General features: G+C 41.9%; 1 protein-coding gene and 1 long non-coding RNA gene across 2 annotated transcripts; both read right to left on the bottom strand.

Annotated features, from left to right (window-relative positions):
• Positions 1 to 941: 941 nt before the first annotated feature.
• Positions 942 to 2,219, bottom strand: LOC104878863 (seed lectin). Its single transcript, XM_010649751.1, has one exon. It carries the CDS (start codon positions 2,217 to 2,219, stop codon positions 942 to 944), a length of 1,278 nt encoding a protein of 425 aa, XP_010648053.1.
• Positions 2,220 to 3,341: 1,122 nt separating this feature from the next.
• On the bottom strand, positions 3,342 to 6,443 carry LOC109122341 (uncharacterized). Its single transcript, XR_002029737.2, has 2 exons — positions 5,796 to 6,443; positions 3,342 to 3,885 (listed from the first exon to the last, which is right to left on the bottom strand). It is a non-coding gene; the product is annotated as an uncharacterized LOC109122341 (long non-coding RNA).
• Positions 6,444 to 20,209: the final 13,766 nt, after the last annotated feature.

Below are 20,209 nucleotides of genomic sequence, written 5' to 3'. Positions count from 1 at the left end.
TCCTCAGAGGATGAGAGGCTAAGCTTTTTGTCTCTTGGAGTAAGGAAAGCCAGGTAAGTTTCCACATGTATAATTTGGAAGTTTTGTTGTTTTAGTTTTTAATGAAGAGAAAGTGTAACCCGTTAATGGTTTTTATCTTTTTAGTTAACTTAAAACGCCTTTAAATCACCTGGGCCAACACTTGGTAAGGCAAGTGATTTCCAACCATGGAAATGCACTAGTTTACCCCTTGCGAGCCTTTGGGAGGTGACTTGAAGGTAGGATTTTCTAGAATAGCCAACACTTGGTAAGCTTTTGGACTCCAAGGAGACATCCATTAGTTATCTCTTGCGAGCTTTTGACGGGAAGTCCAAGGTTAAAGATCACCTTGAATGGTAAGTGCTCGTGAGAGGCATGAACCATTGCAAGTTGCATCAGTGAGAGGGATTTAGTGTTTGAACCCATTAATGGGAAGCATCTGTACAGCACCGGTTGGAGAAGGAACTATATGTTAATTCTCTAATGCGAGGAAAATAAACAAGTGACCGGAACTCCCTTTTTGTATGAGGAATCTGAGCCTAGTGATCTGAACTCCAAGAAACATCTTTTCTTTGTAAGTAAAATCAGTTACTATTTTTTATTAGTTTAAAACCAAACATCTTTATGTTTTCTTTTAAAGCTAACCTTGAAATGAAAAGGCACCAATTCATCTTTGAATTGATATCATTTGTGAAGTGAAAACCCATCCCAGTGAACGATCCTAGAGCCACTATACTATAGTAGCTTTTTCTTTGCTACCCTAGTATATAGTGTTATAGGTTATAAATTTTGTTGATCACTCCCTCAATCAAGGAGCACCAGCTGGACACGAATCAGCTGAGACACCAATTGGGCACGAATCAAATGGCGCCGTTGCCGGGGATCGAACCTCGAATCAAATGGTGCCATTGCCAATGCCGCTGCTAGGGACGAATCAGGCACCAGCCCATGAGCTGCACCAAGTTCCGGTGCCTCAATCGACAAAAGATCTTCACTTCAGATGCGTACTCCTTCATCCCCTGTTGGGAGTTCCTTGTTACCCTCTTAACTGCAACATAAGAGTTCAGTTCTCGCAAGAAACCTCTATAGACCCCACCAAACCCTCCCTCTCCAAGCTTCTCTCCCTCTGAAAAGTTACTGGTCGCAAGAGCCAATTCATTAAAGGAAAACTTCCTCGGTCCAGTACCCTTCTCAAAATCTTCGTCCATGTCCAGGTCACTGTCACCACCGTCTTCTTGATCTCTCTCAGTATTCCTCTTCCTCCACAAGTAAAACCAAGCCAATCCAAACCCACCCACCACAACAAATGCACAAACACTCAATCCCACCACAAGTTCTGTCTTCTTTCCCTCTCCGGGTTCTACAGAACTGGGAGGTTCCAAAGTTGAACTAAAATTCCATGAGCAAATTTTGTTTATCTGGAAATAGCTTCCTGTTGAGCCTGAGAAACCCATAGTAACGTATTCCGGCAAGTATTCCCTCAGATCAACTTTGTAAGAGAGGCTTTGTGTAGTATTGGTACTGTCCGTAACCTCGGTAATTAGGACAACACTCAGATTATGTGAACTAGAAGTATAACTGATGGAAACATGATTTAGCTTTCCTCCCGTGATATTGCTGGACCAGTTCACAGTTTTAACAGATATCATGGAGTTAATATCAATACCAATATGCTCACCTTCCGGATCCCTCTTTGCTGCGTTTGTAAATGTATCAAACTCCACTGCAATAAAAGTAACGGCACTTTTGTTTGTCTCATTCTTTTCGTTGGCGAGACCAAGAGTTTCTCCCAACGTATCTGTATGCAATTGGGTACCATTAAGGAAGAACGTAAGTCCATCGGCATACTGATTGTGGTCTTGTGAATTGATGACAAAGGAGAAATTGGTAGTGAAATCAGTTAGATTTCTGGAGGTCTGATCCCAGAGATACAATCGCTCGCTATACATGGCTCGACCCCAACTATCATTCGATTGCTTGTCGTTCTCGTTTCTGGTCAGTTGGATGCATCCGTCCGAAGAATATACAGCGTCTCCTGCTTCGTCGAAGGATATATTATGGTCATTTGAACCAAAGCTAGAGAAGTTGAAGGACAACGAAGTTGCAGAAGGGAAGAATATTAGGAAGAAGAAAATGGAAATCATGAAGAGATGAAAGGAGAGAAGTTTGTGAGATTCCATACGAGTGTTGCAAGCACCCATGGTTGAGTACAGAGTCCTGCCCATTCTCTTCTAATTAAACATATCCTTGCAGTTGCGTACTCCTTTGCCAAAGAATTTTCAAATCGCCACCAAAGACGGCAAAGTAATATTTGAAGAGGTCGCGTTGAAAGTAATATTATTTGTTGATAAAATTATTTGTAAAATCATATGATCCATATTTCATAGTTAATAGCCAAGCTACAGTTTGTGACAATTAAGCCTAGAAACCTCATATGGCCGGCCATTCTGTGATTCCATTGTTTGTAAAGACCAAAGCCTAAAAATTGGTTCTAGGAAGTTGTTATTCAAGAAATTGTCTTTGTCTATTCTTCTTCTTCTTCGTCCTATGTGTGTAGTTTATATTTTCGTGGCAGCCACGGTTTCTTCTTCCAAACTGGCTGAATGATTTTATGGAGTTGGATGGGAATGCATTGTCTCATTCAGTGACTCCTAGTCCCAGCAATATTGTGGGTTGCTTTGAATATGGATACCAGAAATGTAAGAGAGAAAGGAAATGATTCTATCTGGGGGATTCATTTTCATGGAGATGTCCAATTTGACTAATAGAATTGACTCATTCAGAATTGTGGGGAAAAAGGGGTCCATAGATCAAAAAGAAAATATTTGCTTTGATCTGCTACTATTTTTGTCGGTGATATCTATGAATATTATTTTTAATACATACTAATATCGAAGATATCATGTTTGTTATTGTGCTAGTGTTTGAATGACCAAAGAAATAAAAATAGATGTGATAAAACATACTTCATCTTGGGATTTAGTTTTTGGATTTAGAAAAAATATAATAGGTAATTTTTGTTTCTTCATTAATATAAATAAACAAAATTACATTTACAATTTTCTTTTTTTTTGTTTTGTTAAGCCGGGCAACGTGAAAAATAAATAAATAAAAGAGAAAATTTTAGAGAAAATAATTTATAATCCATGAGATATGTATATCTCATTGCTTTCAACAATATCATTAAATCTTTTTTATAAAGGATGACGAATGAGGTGGATATGTTATTTCAGTTATTATTTTATTTTATTCTCAAACGAAGATGAGAAATGATGGGAGATATAATATTATATTGTATCTCATTGTTAATCAAACATGGGATATGGTATAAGTTCCATATAAAGGCCCCTCTCAACCTTTGGGCACCCATGCCATACTTCCTATATATTTGGGTTGTGGCACCCATGGCATACCAACCGTTGAGTGAGCATTTTCTGTTTACCAAAGCTGATAATAATAATCACAGAAGTCATTGTTTGGGAGTTCTAATAAATACAGTACTACACATTGATATTCATAACACATTTCTAGCACCTATGTTAAGCTAGATATTACAATATGCAAAACACATGCTACAAATAAGCCAACAAAGAAAGTGATTACATATGGATATGAAATAATTTGAAAGGAATGTTGATCATCAACTGGAAGTTCAAACTTTGGTTTGCCAGTTGCTGAAATTTCATCACTTCTCTTCCATCTTGGTGCATTGAACACCCAAGCTCAGACAACTTCCTCTCTAGAAGTATATGATTTGTAAACACTCCCCTTATAAAGTAGGACATTCTTTAGACATTCAACCCATGAATCGTACACTCCATGTCTACGACCGACAAACACTACATAGTATGTTTGATTGTTCGTCATCTGATGACATAAATGCTGTTGGTTAATATTTGATAATGAAACAAGAAATTTATAATGCAATTTATAATGAATGTATGTACTCCACATATGTGTACAACATTCGAGGATAATATAGGAAATTTTTTTTAAAAAATTTTAGCACCTAAGGGCCATTAAAGTAGTACCTAAGGTACAGTACCAAAAAACCATTGGTGGACCACTTGAGCACTAAAAAAACCACATAATGGCATGGTCTAAGGGTCACAAAGGAAGACTCGAGGCTTGGAAGAGGTTGAGTTCAAGTTTAGCTATGGTAGTACCTGGGGTCCCTTAAGGTAGTACCTAAAGGCCACTATGGTAGTACCTAAAGGCTATTAAGGTAGTACCTAAGGTACAGTACCAAAAAACCATTGGTGGACCACTTGAGCACTTAAGAGAACCACATAATGGCATGGTCTAAGGGTTAAAAAGGAAGGTCTAAGGCTTGGGAGAGGTTGATTTAAGGTTTAGCTAAGGTAGTCCCTAGGGTCCCTTAAGGTAGTACCTAAAGGCCATTAAGGTAATACCTAAGGTACAGTCCCAAAAAACCATTGGTGGACCACTTGAATACTCAAGAGAAGCACATAATGGCATGGCCTAAGGGTCAGAAAGGAAGGCCCGAGGCTTGGGAGAGGTTGAGTTGAGGTTTAGCTAAGGTAGTACCTAGGGTCCCTTAAGGTAGTGCCTAAAGGTCATTAAGGCAGTACCTAAGGTACAGTCCCAAAAAACCATTGGTGGACCACTTGAGTACTTAAGAGAAGCACATAATGGCATGAACTAAGGGTCAGAAAGGAAGGCCTGAGGCTTGGGAGAGGTTGAGTTGAGGTTTAACTAAGGTAGTACCTAGGGTCCCTTAAGGTAGTACCTGAAGGCCACTAAGGTAGTACCTAAGGTACAGTACCAAAAAAGTATTGGTGGACCACTTGAGCACTCAAGAGAACTACACAATGACATGGTCTAAGGGTCAGAAAGGAAGGCCCGAAGCTTAGGAGAGGTTGAGTTGAGGTTTAGCTAAGGTAGTGCCTAGGGTCCCTTAAGGTAGTACCTCAAGGCCATTAAGATAGTACCTAAGGGCTCTTAAGGTAGCACCTAAGGTACAATCCCTAAAAAGCGAGACTACTTCCCAAAATTAGCTTTTGAAATATTATTATTGTGCCGAAACTTGAAGTGGGTCATTGGATGAATGGTTCTATAATTGAGAAGTGCTCACCAAAATCATCAAATCAATTTCAACCCCATATGTAAAAGAAAGGCCTTATTTATCTACTTTCCCAAAAATACACTGAAATGTTCATGTTGTGCCAAAACTTGGAAGTGGGCCTTTGGATGGATGGCCATGTATTAGAGAAATGGTCAGCAAAATGATCTAATCTAAGACCTCTTTTTCCCAAAAATACAGTCAAAAGTTTACATGGGTCATTTCATGAGTAGCCATATAGTTAAGAAATGCTCACCAAATCATCAATCAAATTCAAACCCATGTGTAAAAATGAGACTGTCTCCCAAAAACACTTTCTCAAATTTACTTATTATGCCAAAACTTCACCTAGGTCATAAGAAGAATGGGCTAAAAATGTAGAAATGTTCATCAAAATCCTCAAACCCACACCCAAAAGAGAGAATTTTCCCTCAAAAATTGAACTGGGATATTAGATGAATGGTTACCAAAATTATCAACTGAATTTGTACCCATGTGTAAAAACGAGATATTTTACCAAAACAGATCAGAAAATGTACTTGTAGTGCCAACAAAAATCAAAACTAGGTCATTTGGATATGAATGGTCAACAAAATCATTGATCAGATCCAAATCCATATGTAAAATGACAGCCCTTTGCCCAAAAATCAATCAAACACCTAAGATAAAACCCACTGAACGGAGAACCACATACCTCATGTTGTGTTTCCTCTGATCGGGTTCTTTTCGGTTCAGATTTGAGTGCTGATTACATGGGCAATTTTGGAGACTCGTGGTTGCTTACATAGAGACCGTGGTGGCTACTGACAAGGAAAACAAAATGGCAATTTTGGAATAACTTATCCAAACAGTAATTAGTGCACAAAAAAAATAATATTCTGATCATTAATGGACAAAGCCCATATTCCAGTTTCTATGGGTTTCATTCCCATTTAACCTTCAAATGGGCCTCCTAAAATACAACTTCCCCTATATTATATCATTTTTGGTACAATATACCTATTAAATAAAAAGTCCAAAATGTTTATGAAAAAAACATATGTAAAAATTAAGAACGAAAACCAAAGAGCAAATAAGTGAAGCACACTCCATTCATGTTCAGCTAATGATGAACCCCAGTCATTGTACGTGGGCACTATACTAATCAGCTAACTGGCACATGACACTTACTATTTTGAAGACTATTAGCAATCATGACTGGTGATGGACTGGCATTATAAAAACTGTTTCTGCCCCAATTGTGATATTGAGCCAGTCCAATGCCAGTAGGGCCAGGTAGGATAAATGTCATGCTTAACCTACCCCTTACTCTCTAAATAAGCAATAGACATGTAACCTCTCAGGTGAGTGATTCGTGCCCAATTGGTGTATCAACTGATACATGTCCAGCTAGTGCTCCTTGATTGAGGGAGTAATCAACAAAATTTATAACCTATTACATCATGTACTAGGGTAGCAAAGACAAAGCTACTATAGCATAGTGGCTTTAGGGTCGTTCACTGGGAAGGGTTTTCAACTCACAACTGATACCAATTCAAAATTAAATTGGTGCCTTTTCATTTCAAGGTTAGCTTTAAAAGAAAACATAATCTTTGGTGGAAAAGGTTGGTTTTAAGCTAACCAAAAATAAAGTAATGGAAATTACTTATGAAGAAAAACATTCCTTGGAGGTTCAGGTTCACAGGGGAGGTTCCTTATGCAAAAACAGAGCTTCGGTCATTTGATTCATTTCCTCACATTAGAGAATTAACATATAGTCAATTCTCTAACCGATGCTGTACAGATGCATCCTTTAAATGGATTTCAACTCTAATTCCCTCTCACTGATGCAACTTGCAATGGCTCATGCCTCTCACCTAGCATTTGCCATTCAAGGTGATCTTTAACCTTGGATTACCCGTCAAAAGCTCGCAAGAGATAACTAATGGATGTCTCCTTAGAGTCCAAAAGCTTACCAAGTGTTGGCTATTCTAGAAAATCCTACCTTCAAACCACCTCCAAAAGCTCGCAAGAGATAAACTAGTGCATCTCAATGGAAGGAGATCACTTGCCTTATCAAGTGTTGACCCAGGTGATTTAAAGGCATTTTAAGTTAACTAAAAACATAGAAATCATTAAAGGATCACACTTTCTCTTCATTAATGGCTAAAACCACAAAGCTACTAATTCTTGCACTTGGAACCTTTCCCGGCAACCTTAACTCCAAGGAACTAAAAGTCTAGCCACTCATTCTCTGAGGAAACTTCCTCAGAGCTTGTTTGGCTAGAAATAAAAAGAACGAGAAAACACAAATATATATGTATGAAAAAACAGAGCAAGCGCTCTGTGGGTATATTACTTATACAAAGGGTTGTCTCTGAGAACAAGCTCTTCAGAGAGATCCTTCTTTCAAGAAGATTACAAATTATATATATGGATTTATTTACCCTTTGTTCTTACTTAAAGACTAAGGAATCCTATGATAGGTGGGTTACAAGGAGACTTTGGGAATTTAGACATCAAATATCTAAAGCAAAATATCCCAAAAGATCTTAAAATGTCGGTCGCAAATATCAGGAAGCTTTAGGAGAACACTGCAGCTGTGCATGATGACTGTGAAATGGATCCATCGAATCGCTAAAAAGAAAGCCAAGCTATCTAGAGAATCTGAATTGGCGGCTATGCATGATGTGCATGATGTTCTCCGGGTGAGTGCTAATAGAGGATCCGGTCATGTCTATCGGAAAATTTGAAGCGTCCTCCTCTCCCATCTAGCTGAGATATATCCGGATGTAAAAAAATGTCGGCGCAAGGAATTCTTTCCCGGGTGAACTGAGCTATGCTGCGCAAGGGGGACCATCTGCGTGTGCAAGGCATAGGGACCCCTCTCCCGGATGACACAGAGCGCGCAAGCTGTCCAGATCAACTCCATCCGGATTCCTCAAGAGGACATATGGCGGCGCTCCTCCTATCCGAAACAACTCAGGAGAAGCATACGACAATCATGAGCATCATACCATGGATGATAGCTTATCCTATCCGGATATGTTGTCCGGATCATTGACTTAAAGTGAGCAAGCCTTAGACGCCCTGTCCGGACATCTTTTGTCATGGATTCCAAAGAACTCTCCTCAATCTCTGATTGCTTTGGTGATCAAAAAGCTATCAAAACACCAAAACTTAACACAAATTGATTAGAATTGATTGCAAGGGTCCTTAACATGTTAATTGGGTTAAAAGGTGATAACTACTACTCAAAATTGTTTAAAAGAGTTAATCACAAGCTATCAAATAACACTTTTTGAGTAGTAATCAATGAGCAACCAAATGGAAACTTATACCTCCCAGCTGCCACTAAAAGCACACCTTTGGAGTCGAGTCATTGCACTAGCCAGAGTAGGATTACAAGAACTTGCTGTAGCAACCATTTTATTTGCATCTAACATCATCAATGTAGTACCAAGAGGAGTTGCAGACTCCCAAGCATATTCAGAAGCAGCATAATTTGCATTTTAAAATATACAAATTTCTTAAGAATTATTATTATATTTAATTTTCTTAAGATGGTGTCTCAAAGAGAAACTTTCCAATAATGGGTCGGAAAGAAACTATCATCTTCCTCATCAATCATAACAAGTTAAAAGAGTTAGAAACAATGGATAAGTATAACCTTTTGAGCTTAAATCCTAGTCTCATTGCTAAGAATTCACCAAGACAAGTGAGAAAAAAAAAACTGGAATACACACCTACCCAGCCCAAACCACCTTCCTATGAAGTCTCAATAGCCGAATCACATTAATAATGCTCCTATAATTCTTCCCAATATTATAACAGTGCACTCAAATATGAAGTTTCTGACCAAGAAACACAACAGGTATTTCTAGTGACCCTCCATTTTAGTTGGTGAAGAAAAGCCATTAAGATTTGAGTTTCAAATTCCATTTTGTCTTCCTTCCAAAGAATTAAAAAAGAATGAGAAACTTAACTCAGGTAACCAACTAGTTTAATTAGAATTGATTGATTCCAGATGTTTTTTTTTTTTTCCCCATGAAAGCCATTTTTTCCTATTTTACTCGATTTTCTAGGTATCCAAACAAGCTCAAATGTAACTTGTAAAAACTACTCATACCTTTAGTTTTCTGGATGCAAGAAGCAAAGAAGTCCAAATTAAATGAAAGATTAAAAGCTTGGTTCCAATCAGCGTCCCTGATGGGCAATACAAGTTCAAAGTCAAACCAAATTTGACAAGAATCAAACACTTAAAATGAGTTTAATTAAACCAATTGCCCCAGCTCAGTTCACTCTTCAACTATTCAAAACCCAGAATCAACAATTTTTTTCTCTTTTTCAGAAACTAATGGATCCTTAACGCAGAAATTGGAGCGCTTTTGAAACTCCGCACTCAGCATTGTAGTCATATCGGAAATCTGACCATAACCAAGTTGTGTGAACAACAGAAGAAGCTCGAGATTATCAAACTCGTTGTAGTCATCCACGTTATGGCACTGTACGAACTGCACCGAACCCACCAATAGTACAACGAGAAACACCAATGTGGGAGCAGGGGAAGGGCAATAAGTGCCAACTTTCGCTCTTCTCATATCGAAACCGATTGAAGCGTCGACAAAAAAGGAGTGTTGAAGCTCAGAAATAGTGTGTTTGGTTGGGAAGAAACTGTGGGAAAGTGGAGGGGAGGAAATAGGAACTCATTTGGATTTATTTTCCTGGGCTTTCTTGGGAACCAAACGCGGGAAAGAGACTGATAGGTGATGATGGAGGAGGGAGGAGATTATTATTAGGGAAAGTTGTGTTTTTTGAAACTAGGTTCGAAATTAGGAATTTCCTCAGATGGGGTTAGGGCAAAATGATCAGAAGTGAGAGAGATTCTCTACTTTTAGTTCTCGGGTCAGGTTTCTTATTGTTTCAGCTTTGAGAATTAGGTCAAGTTGAAAATTGTTCTGCTGACATGGGGAGGATTTGCTGATGACATGGAGAGATTTAGGGGCAATCTAGGAAGAGGAAAAATAAACGGTAGATAGTGCACATTTTGGATATTACTTTACATATTAATAGTTGGATATCATATTTTTGTATATTTGGATTATCAAAATCATATAATTTCCACATCAATAGCCCATAACCTAACTTTCCCATAATAATATGCTTCATAATGATGAATGTTTGACAAAAGGAAGAAGGAAAAGACAAATTAATAATAACGGTCGGGAAAACTTGAGGAAAAATTACATATTGAAAAAAACTAGAAGAAAAGAGAAGTGAAGAATAATATATATATATATATATATATATAATTAATAAATTCTTTTGATATATAATCATATTTAAAGATTTTCACTCATTTTCTTTTTTTATATAAAAATTAAATAATTTAAATATATATACAAATTTAATTAATTTTAATTAAATTTGATTTGATTTTTTTATATATTTATATATCCTCCTTTAAAGTTTCACTCATTTTTTTTTTTTATATATAAAGATTAAATAATTTAAATATATATACAAATTTAATTAAGTTTAATTAAATTTGATTTTCTTTTTTTCTTTTTTATATCCACCTTTAAAGTTTCTCGTATTTTATTTTTTATATAAAAATTAAATAATTTGAAAATATATAAGTTTTTAATTAATTTTAATAATATATAGTTTTTCTTTTTATTTTTTTATAATAGATTAAATATGAGAAAATTATATTTACAAAAAGTATTCTAAATTGCTACTTATTTATAAGAAAATGTCTTTTACAATTTTTATTTAGAAAAAATGATTTTTAATATTTGTAAAAAAATGTTTACAAATTCAATTTTTTTAAGAAGAGTTTCAATTAAATATGATTTTAATATTTTTATTAAGAAATGAAATCAATTTTTATTAAAAGCAATGGTTCCAGTTTACTTAGAAAAAAGTTTTAATTTATATTTACAAAGGAATTATTTCTGATTACTATATAATGACTATTATTAATATTAACAGAAGAAAGAATTGATCGACCAGAACACCATATATATGAAATCGGAGTTTACTATGATCCAAGGACAAATAATATGAATCTCATGAACAATAATGAAATGAAACAAATTCAAATGAAATAACAAACCTTGAATCATAGGGCTATTTCCGACCGAATTAGCGTGTGTGCAATAGGGATGCGGATTGAGACAAGGTTGAAGAAGATTTAGAGACCTTTGATGAGTCCGTGGTGCCATTAGAGGAGTTGGAAAACTGGGTGTGGTTTCTCTCAAAAAGGCTAGTGCTATAGGATGTCTGCAGCGCTGGGGGAGCGTAATACATTGGCATAGGCATTTTTATAAGAAGAAGAGGCAATAAAGCTTCAGAATTAAGGACACTCATTGCTTCCCTCATTGAAGGACGAGCATTGCAATCAGGGTGAGCACACCAAAGACCAACAATCATCAATTGCTCCATTTGTTGATCATCATAATCTACAAACAGTCTTGGATCAGCTGCTTCAAGAAGTTTTCCTACGCCATAGAGGTCCCAAACCCACTCCACCAATCTGATCTGATTTTCTTCGGCCTTTGTTTCCACGACTCTTCTTCCACAGCAAATTTCCAATGCAACAATTCCAAAACTGTACAAGTCAGATTCCTTACTAGCCTTGCCTGTCATGAAACATTCAGGAGCCATGTAGCCCATGGTCCCTACTAAATAGTGGTTTGTGACCCTTACTAGCTCTCCTTTTTTATGGCACTAGCCCATGAGCTGTGTAGGGACCCCTCTCTCTAATGACACGTGGTGCGCTTCCCCTATCCGGACTCCCTCAGGGAGAAGCACACGATACTCGCAAACATCACATCCGGACGACCGCCATATCACATCTGGACGATCGACATATCCTATCTGGATATGTTTGTCTGGATCATTGACTAAAGCAAGCAAGTCTTACTACGTCATTCCTACAGCCTGCCATGGCCCACGTTCTGCCACCTGTAGAGCGAGAGGACAGGAATGATGGCAAGTCACCTCACACGATCTCTGACAGCCGCCCTAAAGGTGATGATGGCCCTGCCATCACCTAGAGACATCATGACGAGCCAAAAAGTCTCCCCACCATTAAAGAGGGAGACAGAGCTTCTGTCACTATATATATGAACCTTCACACAAGGAAGAAGGTAAGCTTGCTATACCTAATAAAAAGTCAACTGCTTTATCTCTCTAACCATGGCTGACAAAACCATCGAAGGGTGTGTCTGGACACCCTGTCCGGACATCTTTTGCAGGGACAACTGAACCAGAACTCAATTTTGGTTGAGAGCATGCGTCCATTTGGCAACTACGTGGATCACAGGGATGCGAGGCCTCAACATTGGCATCGTCTGTGGGAAAAAACGCTGATTCAGTCACCAGCAAAGATGGCCACACCTTCCCGAAGCCGCTCGTCTGCTAGGGAAGAGGAAGATAATTTTGAATGGCGTCGAGCCATCGAAAGAAGACAGTTGGCAAGCAAGCGACAACTGCAAGCTCTCCTCTAGGAGACAGAAAGATTGAGAGAAGAAAACGCGGTGTTGCGCATACAAGTTTCATCAACGGGGCCTCCCCATCGTCAGCACTCAAGAGGTCAGGTAGCAAACTCAAGGTCTGACCCAGAATCAATATACCTTGGGGCAGCAAAAGCAATCCCAGGAACATGCAACGCTAGACCACATGAGCCACACACGCCCATGCACCGAGCTCCCCATGAGGAAAGCTCATATTCTACTCATTTTTTAGCAAAAAGACAACGTGACAAAAAACCCCAGTTATCAGACTCAATGCGCGCAAGACTAGGCCCACAGAAGCCTGGGAGGCCAAGGTCGCCAGTGGCCACATCCTGGGAAACGTACCCTGACCCTATGGTCACCCCTATGGTGCAGAACGTTCTCCCGCACCGTGACCCCATGGTCACCCTTATGGTGTAGAACGTTCAATCGCACCTAGCGGTACGACAAGCTGGGAGAAACCTCCCAAACGAGCCACCCATTGGCTCCATCAGCAAAAGGCTGGATGACATGCTCTCCACGCCTTTCTACTCTCATATTATCATTACGAGCCCCCAAGGGGATTCCTCGTGCCTAAATTCTCCACGTACGATGGGTCCAACGACCCCTTTGACCATATCATGCATTATCGTCAACTCATGACTCTCGATATAGGAAACGATGCGCTGCTATGCAAAGTATTCCTCGCCAGCCTACAAGAGCAAGCCCTCTCATGGTTTCACCGCCTACCTCCCAACTCTATGGAGAATTTCAGGGACCTGTCGGAAGCCTTCGTGGGACAATACTTATGTTCCACTCGGCATAAGCAGAACATCAGCACGCTGCAAAACATAAAAATGCAAGATAACGAGTCTTTAAGGGAGTTCGTAAAGCGGTTTGGTAAGGCCGTACTATAGGTAGAGGCTTACAGCATGGACGCTGTCCTGCAGATCTTCAAGCGAAGCATCTGTCCAGGCACCCCATTTTTCGAATTACTCGCTAAAAAGCCTCCTACGACGATGGACGACTTGTTCCGGCGTGCAAGCAAACATTCAATGCTCGAAGATGATGTGCGAGCAGCCACCCATCGAGTCTTGGTTGTTGGGTAGGCACCTAGAAGTGGTGCAGAAAGAAGTGTCAAACTTCTGGACCGGCCAAGGTCGTCCGATCTAAGGCAGGAAGGGCCAAGTCGCCCGGAAATGCCACCCCTCACACCCCTTTCCATATCATATGAGAAGCTTCTCCCTATGATCCAAGACATGTCTGACTTCAGGTGGCCTAGACCCCTCGAAACGGACCCATCCAAAAGGGATCATAGTAAAAAATGTGTCTTCCATAAGGAGCATGGTCACACAACGAAGGCGTGCAGGTGCCTCCATTATTTGGTCGAAAGGCTCATAAAGGCATGACATTTAAAGCAATACCTCCGCTCAGATGCTAGAGGTGGAGACGCTTCCCGAAATCACAACTCTAGAATCCCCAGGGCCCCAGCCGCCCCCAAAGCAATTATAAACTATATTAACGAAGGCCCATCCGACGAGGAGTACAACTAAACGAAAGAGACAAAGGTTGTTGCAGGCAGCATCAGTGCATGAGCATGTCAACTCCATCAGGCCTAGGATAGTTGGGGGGGCCCTCACCCCATAGATGGAACAATCATTTTCCCACCAGTAGACCCCACACGGATATTGCAATCGCACCGCGACGCCCTCATCCTGTCCCTAGAAATAGGAGACTTCGACGTGAGACGCATCCTAGTTGACCCGGGCAGCTCGACCGATCTTGTACAAGCATCAGTCGTTAGCCACATGGGGCACAGTCTCACAGGCCTCGAAAATCCTGGGCGAATCTTGTCCGGATTCAACGGGTCGTCAACTACTTCCTTGGGAGATATTGTACTGCCGGTCCAAGCTGGCCCAGTCACTCTCAATGTACAATTTTCGGTGGTACAAGATTTATCACCCTTCAATGTCATCTTGGGGCGCACATGGCTGCACTACATGAAAGTCATCCCCTCTACGTATCATCAAATGGTAAGCTTCCTTACCAAAGATGGGCAAATAGACCTATATGGCAGCCAGTTAGCCGCTCGCCAATGCTACCAAATAGCACGAGAGGCAGGAACCAGTCAGGAGAACGAACCCCTCCCTGAATCCTCCAACGCATGGGACCAATAACAATCACTGAGTCCGGCGAACAAAGATCCCCCGGTAGCAGATCCCTTGTAGACGATCCAAATTTCGGAAGAAGAAACTCACCTTGCATATATCAGTTCCCTCTTGACAAGTGAAGAGACCCGAAACATCCAAGACACCCTCCGACAAAGCCATGACGTTTTCGCATGGGCACATTCGGATATGAAGGGAATTCATCCATCCATCGTCTCTCATAAGCTTAACATCTTGCCAACAACAAGGCCCGTCCGGCAGAGGGTTAAACTTTTTCACCCGGATAGGCAAAAAATTATCCGGAATGAGATTGACAAGTTGCTAGTAGTCGGATTCATCAGAGAAGTAGATTACCTGGATTGGTTGGAAAACGTATGGTGGTACCCAAAAAGGAAGGCAAATGGCGGGTATGCGTCGACTACACGAACCTCAATAATGCATGCCCAAAAGACAGTTTCCCTTTACCATGAATAGATCAAATTGTGGATTCCACTGCGGGGCAAGGAATGCTCTCCTTCTTGGACGCCTTCTCTGGATACCACCAAATCCTCATGTACCCGGCTGACGAAGAAAAGACAGTCTTCATAATGCCACACGGTCTTTATTGTTACAAAGTCATGCCATTCAGACTCAAAAACGCTGGCGCCACTTATCAGAAACTGATGACAAAGATCTTCAAACCTCTTGTCGGCCGCACAGTAGAGGTATATATTGACGATATCGTGGTTAAAAGCAAAACCCGAGAGGAACATGTCCTCCATTTACAAGAAGTCTTCCAACTCTTAAGGAAGTATGACATGAAGTTAAATCCTTCCAAATGCGCATTTGGCGTAAGTGCTGGCAAATTCCTGAGATTTATGGTCAGCCAAAGGGGGATAGAGGTTAGCCCGGATCAAGTGAAGGCGGTCATAGAAACACCACCCCCAAGAACAAAAAGGAATTACAGCGCCTCACAGGCAAGCTTGTTGCGCTAGGTCGCTTTATAGCCCGCTTCACTGATGAACTACGACCCTTCTTCTTAGCAATACGAAAAGCTGGAGTGAGCAGATGGACGGACAGCTGTCAGAGCGCTTTCGAAAAAATTAAGCATTGCCTCATGCAACCGCCCATTCTAAGCAGCCCCATCACTGGAGAAAAATTGTATATGTATCTGGCTGTATTGGAGTGGACAATCAGCACTGCTCTATTTCGCTGCCCCTTGCCCAATGAGCAAAAACCTATTTATTACGTCAGTAGAGCGTTGGCGGACGTAGAAACTAGGTATTCAAAGATGGAGCTAACGACCTTAGCTCTTCGAAATGCCGCCCAGAAGCTCCGCCCTTATTTCCAAGCCCACCCGGTGGTCTTGCTAACTGACCAGCCTCTTCGCAACATTCTGCACAAACCAGACTTAACCGGAAGAATGCTTCAATGGGCCATAGAGTTGAGTGAATATGGAATCGAGTTCCAACCTAGGTTGTCCATGAAATGCCAAGTGATGGCTGACTTCGTGCTGGAATACTCCCGAAAGCCTATCCAGCACAAAGAACCAAGTGAAAAAGAGTGGTGGACTTTGTGGGTCGATGGAGCCTCCCGGGCATCAAGATCCGGAGTAGGGCTCCTATTGCAGTTCCCAACAGGAGAACATCTGAAGCAATCCATCCGGCTGGGGTTCCCCGCCTCTAACAATGAAGCGGAGTATGAGGCCATCTTATCCGGATTGGACCTCACCCTGGCTCTATCCGTCTCCAAGCTCCGGGTCTATAGTGATTCCCAACTCGTGGTAAGGCACCTTCAGAAGGAATACGAAGCTAAGGATGCGCACATGGCGCAATATCTAACTAAAGTAAGGGACACCTTACAACGATTCACCGAATGGACAATCGAAAAAATTAGACGAACTGAAAATGGACATGCTGACGCCCTGGCAGGCATAGCTGCTTCCCTCCCCATCAAAGAAGCCATATTATTGCCTATGCATGTGCAAGCCAATCCTTCCGTCACGGAAGCCTCCACTTGCAATACCATTGAGGCAAGCCAAGCAGACAACCAAGGTTGGATGGAAGTCATCATAAAGTACCTCCGGGCAAGCACTCTGCCCGAAGAGCCCAAGCAGGCACACAAGATTCGGGTGCAAGCCGCGCGTTTCACCCTGATCGAGGAACACTTGTACAAGCGCTCCTTTACAGGTCCCTATCTCAGGTGCCTAAACCACTCAGAAGCCCTGTACGTTTTAGCTGAGTTGAATGAGGGGATATGTGGAAACCATTCTGGGGGTCGATCTCTGGCGCACAGGGCCCATTCGCAAGGGTATTACTGGCCCACGATGAAAAAAGATGCGGCAGCATATGTCAAAAAATGTGACAAGTGTCAAAGGCATGCCCCCATACCACATATGCCGTCGGAGACGTTGAAACCAATTTCAGGCCCTTGGCCCTTCGCACAGTGGGGCATGGACATAGTAGGACCCCTACCAGCTGCAGCTGCCTAGAAGAAATTCCTACTCGTTGCCACAGATTACTTTAGTAAATGGGTGGAAGCTGAAGCATACGTTAGCATCAAAGACAAAGATGTCACCAAATTCGTATGGAAGAACATCGTCTGCCGCTTTGGAATCCCCCAAACCATTATAGCCGACAACGATCCACGGTTTGATAGCATCGCTTTCCGGAATTTCTGTTCAGAGCTAAACATCCGAAATTCATACTCCACACCTCGTTATCCTCAAAGCAATGGACAAGCAGAGGCCACAAACAAGACCCTAATAACTGCCTTAAAGAAAAGGCTCGAGCAAGCCAAAGGAAAGTGGGTGGAAGAGCTACTCGGCGTCCTATGGGCTTATTGAACTACACCCGGACGTCTGACAGGAAACACTCCCTTCGCCCTCGCATACGGTATGGACGTAGTCATTCCTACTTAAATAGGGCTATCCACTATCCGGACCGAGGCAGGAAGGCAAGATGATGCAAATGCGGAGTTAGGAAGAAATTTGGACTGGCAGACGAGATAAGAGAAACCGCATCCATCCGGATGGCTGACTATCAACAAAGGGCAGCCGCTCACTACAATCGCAAGGCAAGGCTCAAGAGCTTTAAAAATGGTACGTTGGTCCTAAGAAAGGTTTTCAAAAATACTATTGAGATAGGGGCAGGAAAGTTTCAAGCCAACTGGGAAGGCCTCTATATAGTATGTAAGACAAGTGAAAGTAGAGCTACAAAAGCTAGACGGAACCCCATTGCTCCGACCATGGAATGTATCTAATCTAAAGTAGTATTACTAATGAAAGAAAAATAGAGGTACAAATATGAATAAGTATGTTTTATTAATACTTGTGAAAATTGTATACAAAAATTTCTCCAGACTACAAAATATAGGGAGAAGTTAGCAGTAAAAATTACAAAAAGAAAAGCTCTCATTGGGAAGGCTTGCCGCGCAGCTTCTCTTCCTCACCCGGGGGAATCGAAGGGATGTCCTGTTTGATGCCATGCTTCTTCATGCAGCAACGGTAGCCAAAAAGATACATCTCGTATACCTACTTCTGGTAGTCCGTTTCGAGTTCCCCCCTTTCCGTAGCAAACTCAACCTCCAACTCTTCTTTTTGCGCTAATAAACGCAACTACAATTCCTTTCTCTGCTTTTTTTCAATGAACACCTCTGTCCGGAGTTGCCTCACTTCTCCCCTCAGCTAGGCCATCTCGCCCTCCGCCTCATGCAGGCGGGCATCTGTAGATTCCTCCCGACTCTTTGCCTCAGCTAGCTCTATCCGGAGAGCTTCGTTGTCCTCTTGGGATTTCTTCAAAGCTTCGGCACTCTCTTCAGAGCCCTCCGGGTAGCGGATCAACTGGCTTCAGTCTGCTCCAATATCAAGCGCAGTTCCTCCTCATTGTTGATGCGTTGGGAGACGAAGGCCTTCATATAATCGGCAGTCCGCAGTAGGTCCGAAAAAAGATCGCGTTGTTGAGCCATGCCACTAATACCGCTTACCAACTGCAGAAAAACCCACAAAACAAGAAGTGAAAAATTACAACCCATGTGACAAACACATCAGTATGGCAAGAAAAATCAAGAAGTAAAACTATACCATTTCCGTCGCTTCGAACATTTTTGCTGAAGGCACATCAACATCTGAGCCGGATGGAATCCGTTTTAGCATCTCTCCCAACTCCGCATAGCTGAAAGGGCTAGCGGAGATGCAAGCCGCATCATCAACTGGATTTCCCCCTAACGAGGCAGTAGGGTGTGACTCCTTCTCTGGATCTGGGGCCCCATCATTCACGGCCGGCTGGGTCTCTTCGGGTGATCCCTCATCCAGGACCAACACCGGGGCGGTTGGGTTTTCTTCTGCTATCTCCGTCTCACTCCCCTCCGAATGATCCTCCTGGACGGATGAGCAGTTGACTTCTAGAAGAATATCCTGAAGCCGCCCGCTGATGCTAGACTTTAAGTCGCAGGTCGGACGAGACCTCCCTGTAGCTGGCTCCTTCACCGGTACAAGCGCAAGGGAGCTTGGCTCGCAAGGAGGCAAACCCTGACTTTTAACCCCCATTTCTTCCATTGGAAGCCCCATAGGAGGCAACGTTTCAGCACAAGAGGCCTCGGCTACATCCGCGTCTGGAGGAGAAGAGCCGGGCTGGCACACTGAGGTTGCTTCCTCAGCCAGAAGAGTCATCCATACAAAAGCTAGCACTGATGGCCCCGATCTGTTTAGACCCGCAAGACGTCCGGAGCCGCTTGAAACAGAGGGCAGGACGGAGGGATCTGGCGTTCTTATTATTATTCCTTGAACGAAAGTTGGCGGTGTATTACAACTTCCTTTAGGGGAGTTGGGAGTTTTATTTCTTTTCCCTTATTGTGAACCTTTTTCTTCTTCTTTTTCGCTAGAGCGCCAACAGGTGGAGGGGACACGGGGCGTTTACCACCAGAAGCCTTCCGCAAAAGTCATTCTTGCCTTTTCTCATCCCGATCGTTGAGACGGGCTTTGCGTGCCCGGGCGTCTGCCTTCCGCACCGCCACGTAGGATGGGAGATCTTGGAGAACAAAGTGTTCTCCACTCACCACCTTTTTGGGCAACCGTCTCGGGAGTATGTTGAGTACATACGGCTGGGGCTCCTGGGTAACCGATCGGAGATTCTACGCGAAGAGAAGCGTTTCACAACTCCTCTTAGCCGCCGCAATCTCAAAAAGCCTGTTCAACCGATCGAACGAGGCTTTCTCCACCCATTCTACCAGCTTCCCCCTTTTATCTTTGCCTGCACCCAAGAAAGCAAAGCATGTCAGCCACCTAACAATGTTGACCTAACTGATTACTACTCAAAAAGTGCTATTTGATAGCTTATAATTAATTCTTTTAAACACTTTTGAGTAGTAGTTTAGGCCTTTTAACTCAATTGGCATGTTAAGGACCCTTGAAAGGAATTTTAATCACTTTATGTAAGTTTTGGTGTTTTTGTTAGTAATTTGATCACCAAAGCAAGTCAAGACTG

This window comes from Vitis vinifera, chromosome 3 (genome assembly GCF_030704535.1).
Source record: "Vitis vinifera cultivar Pinot Noir 40024 chromosome 3, ASM3070453v1".
Taxonomy (NCBI): Eukaryota; Viridiplantae; Streptophyta; class Magnoliopsida; order Vitales; family Vitaceae; genus Vitis; species Vitis vinifera.
This window is presented reverse-complemented; position numbering and strand designations above follow the sequence as displayed.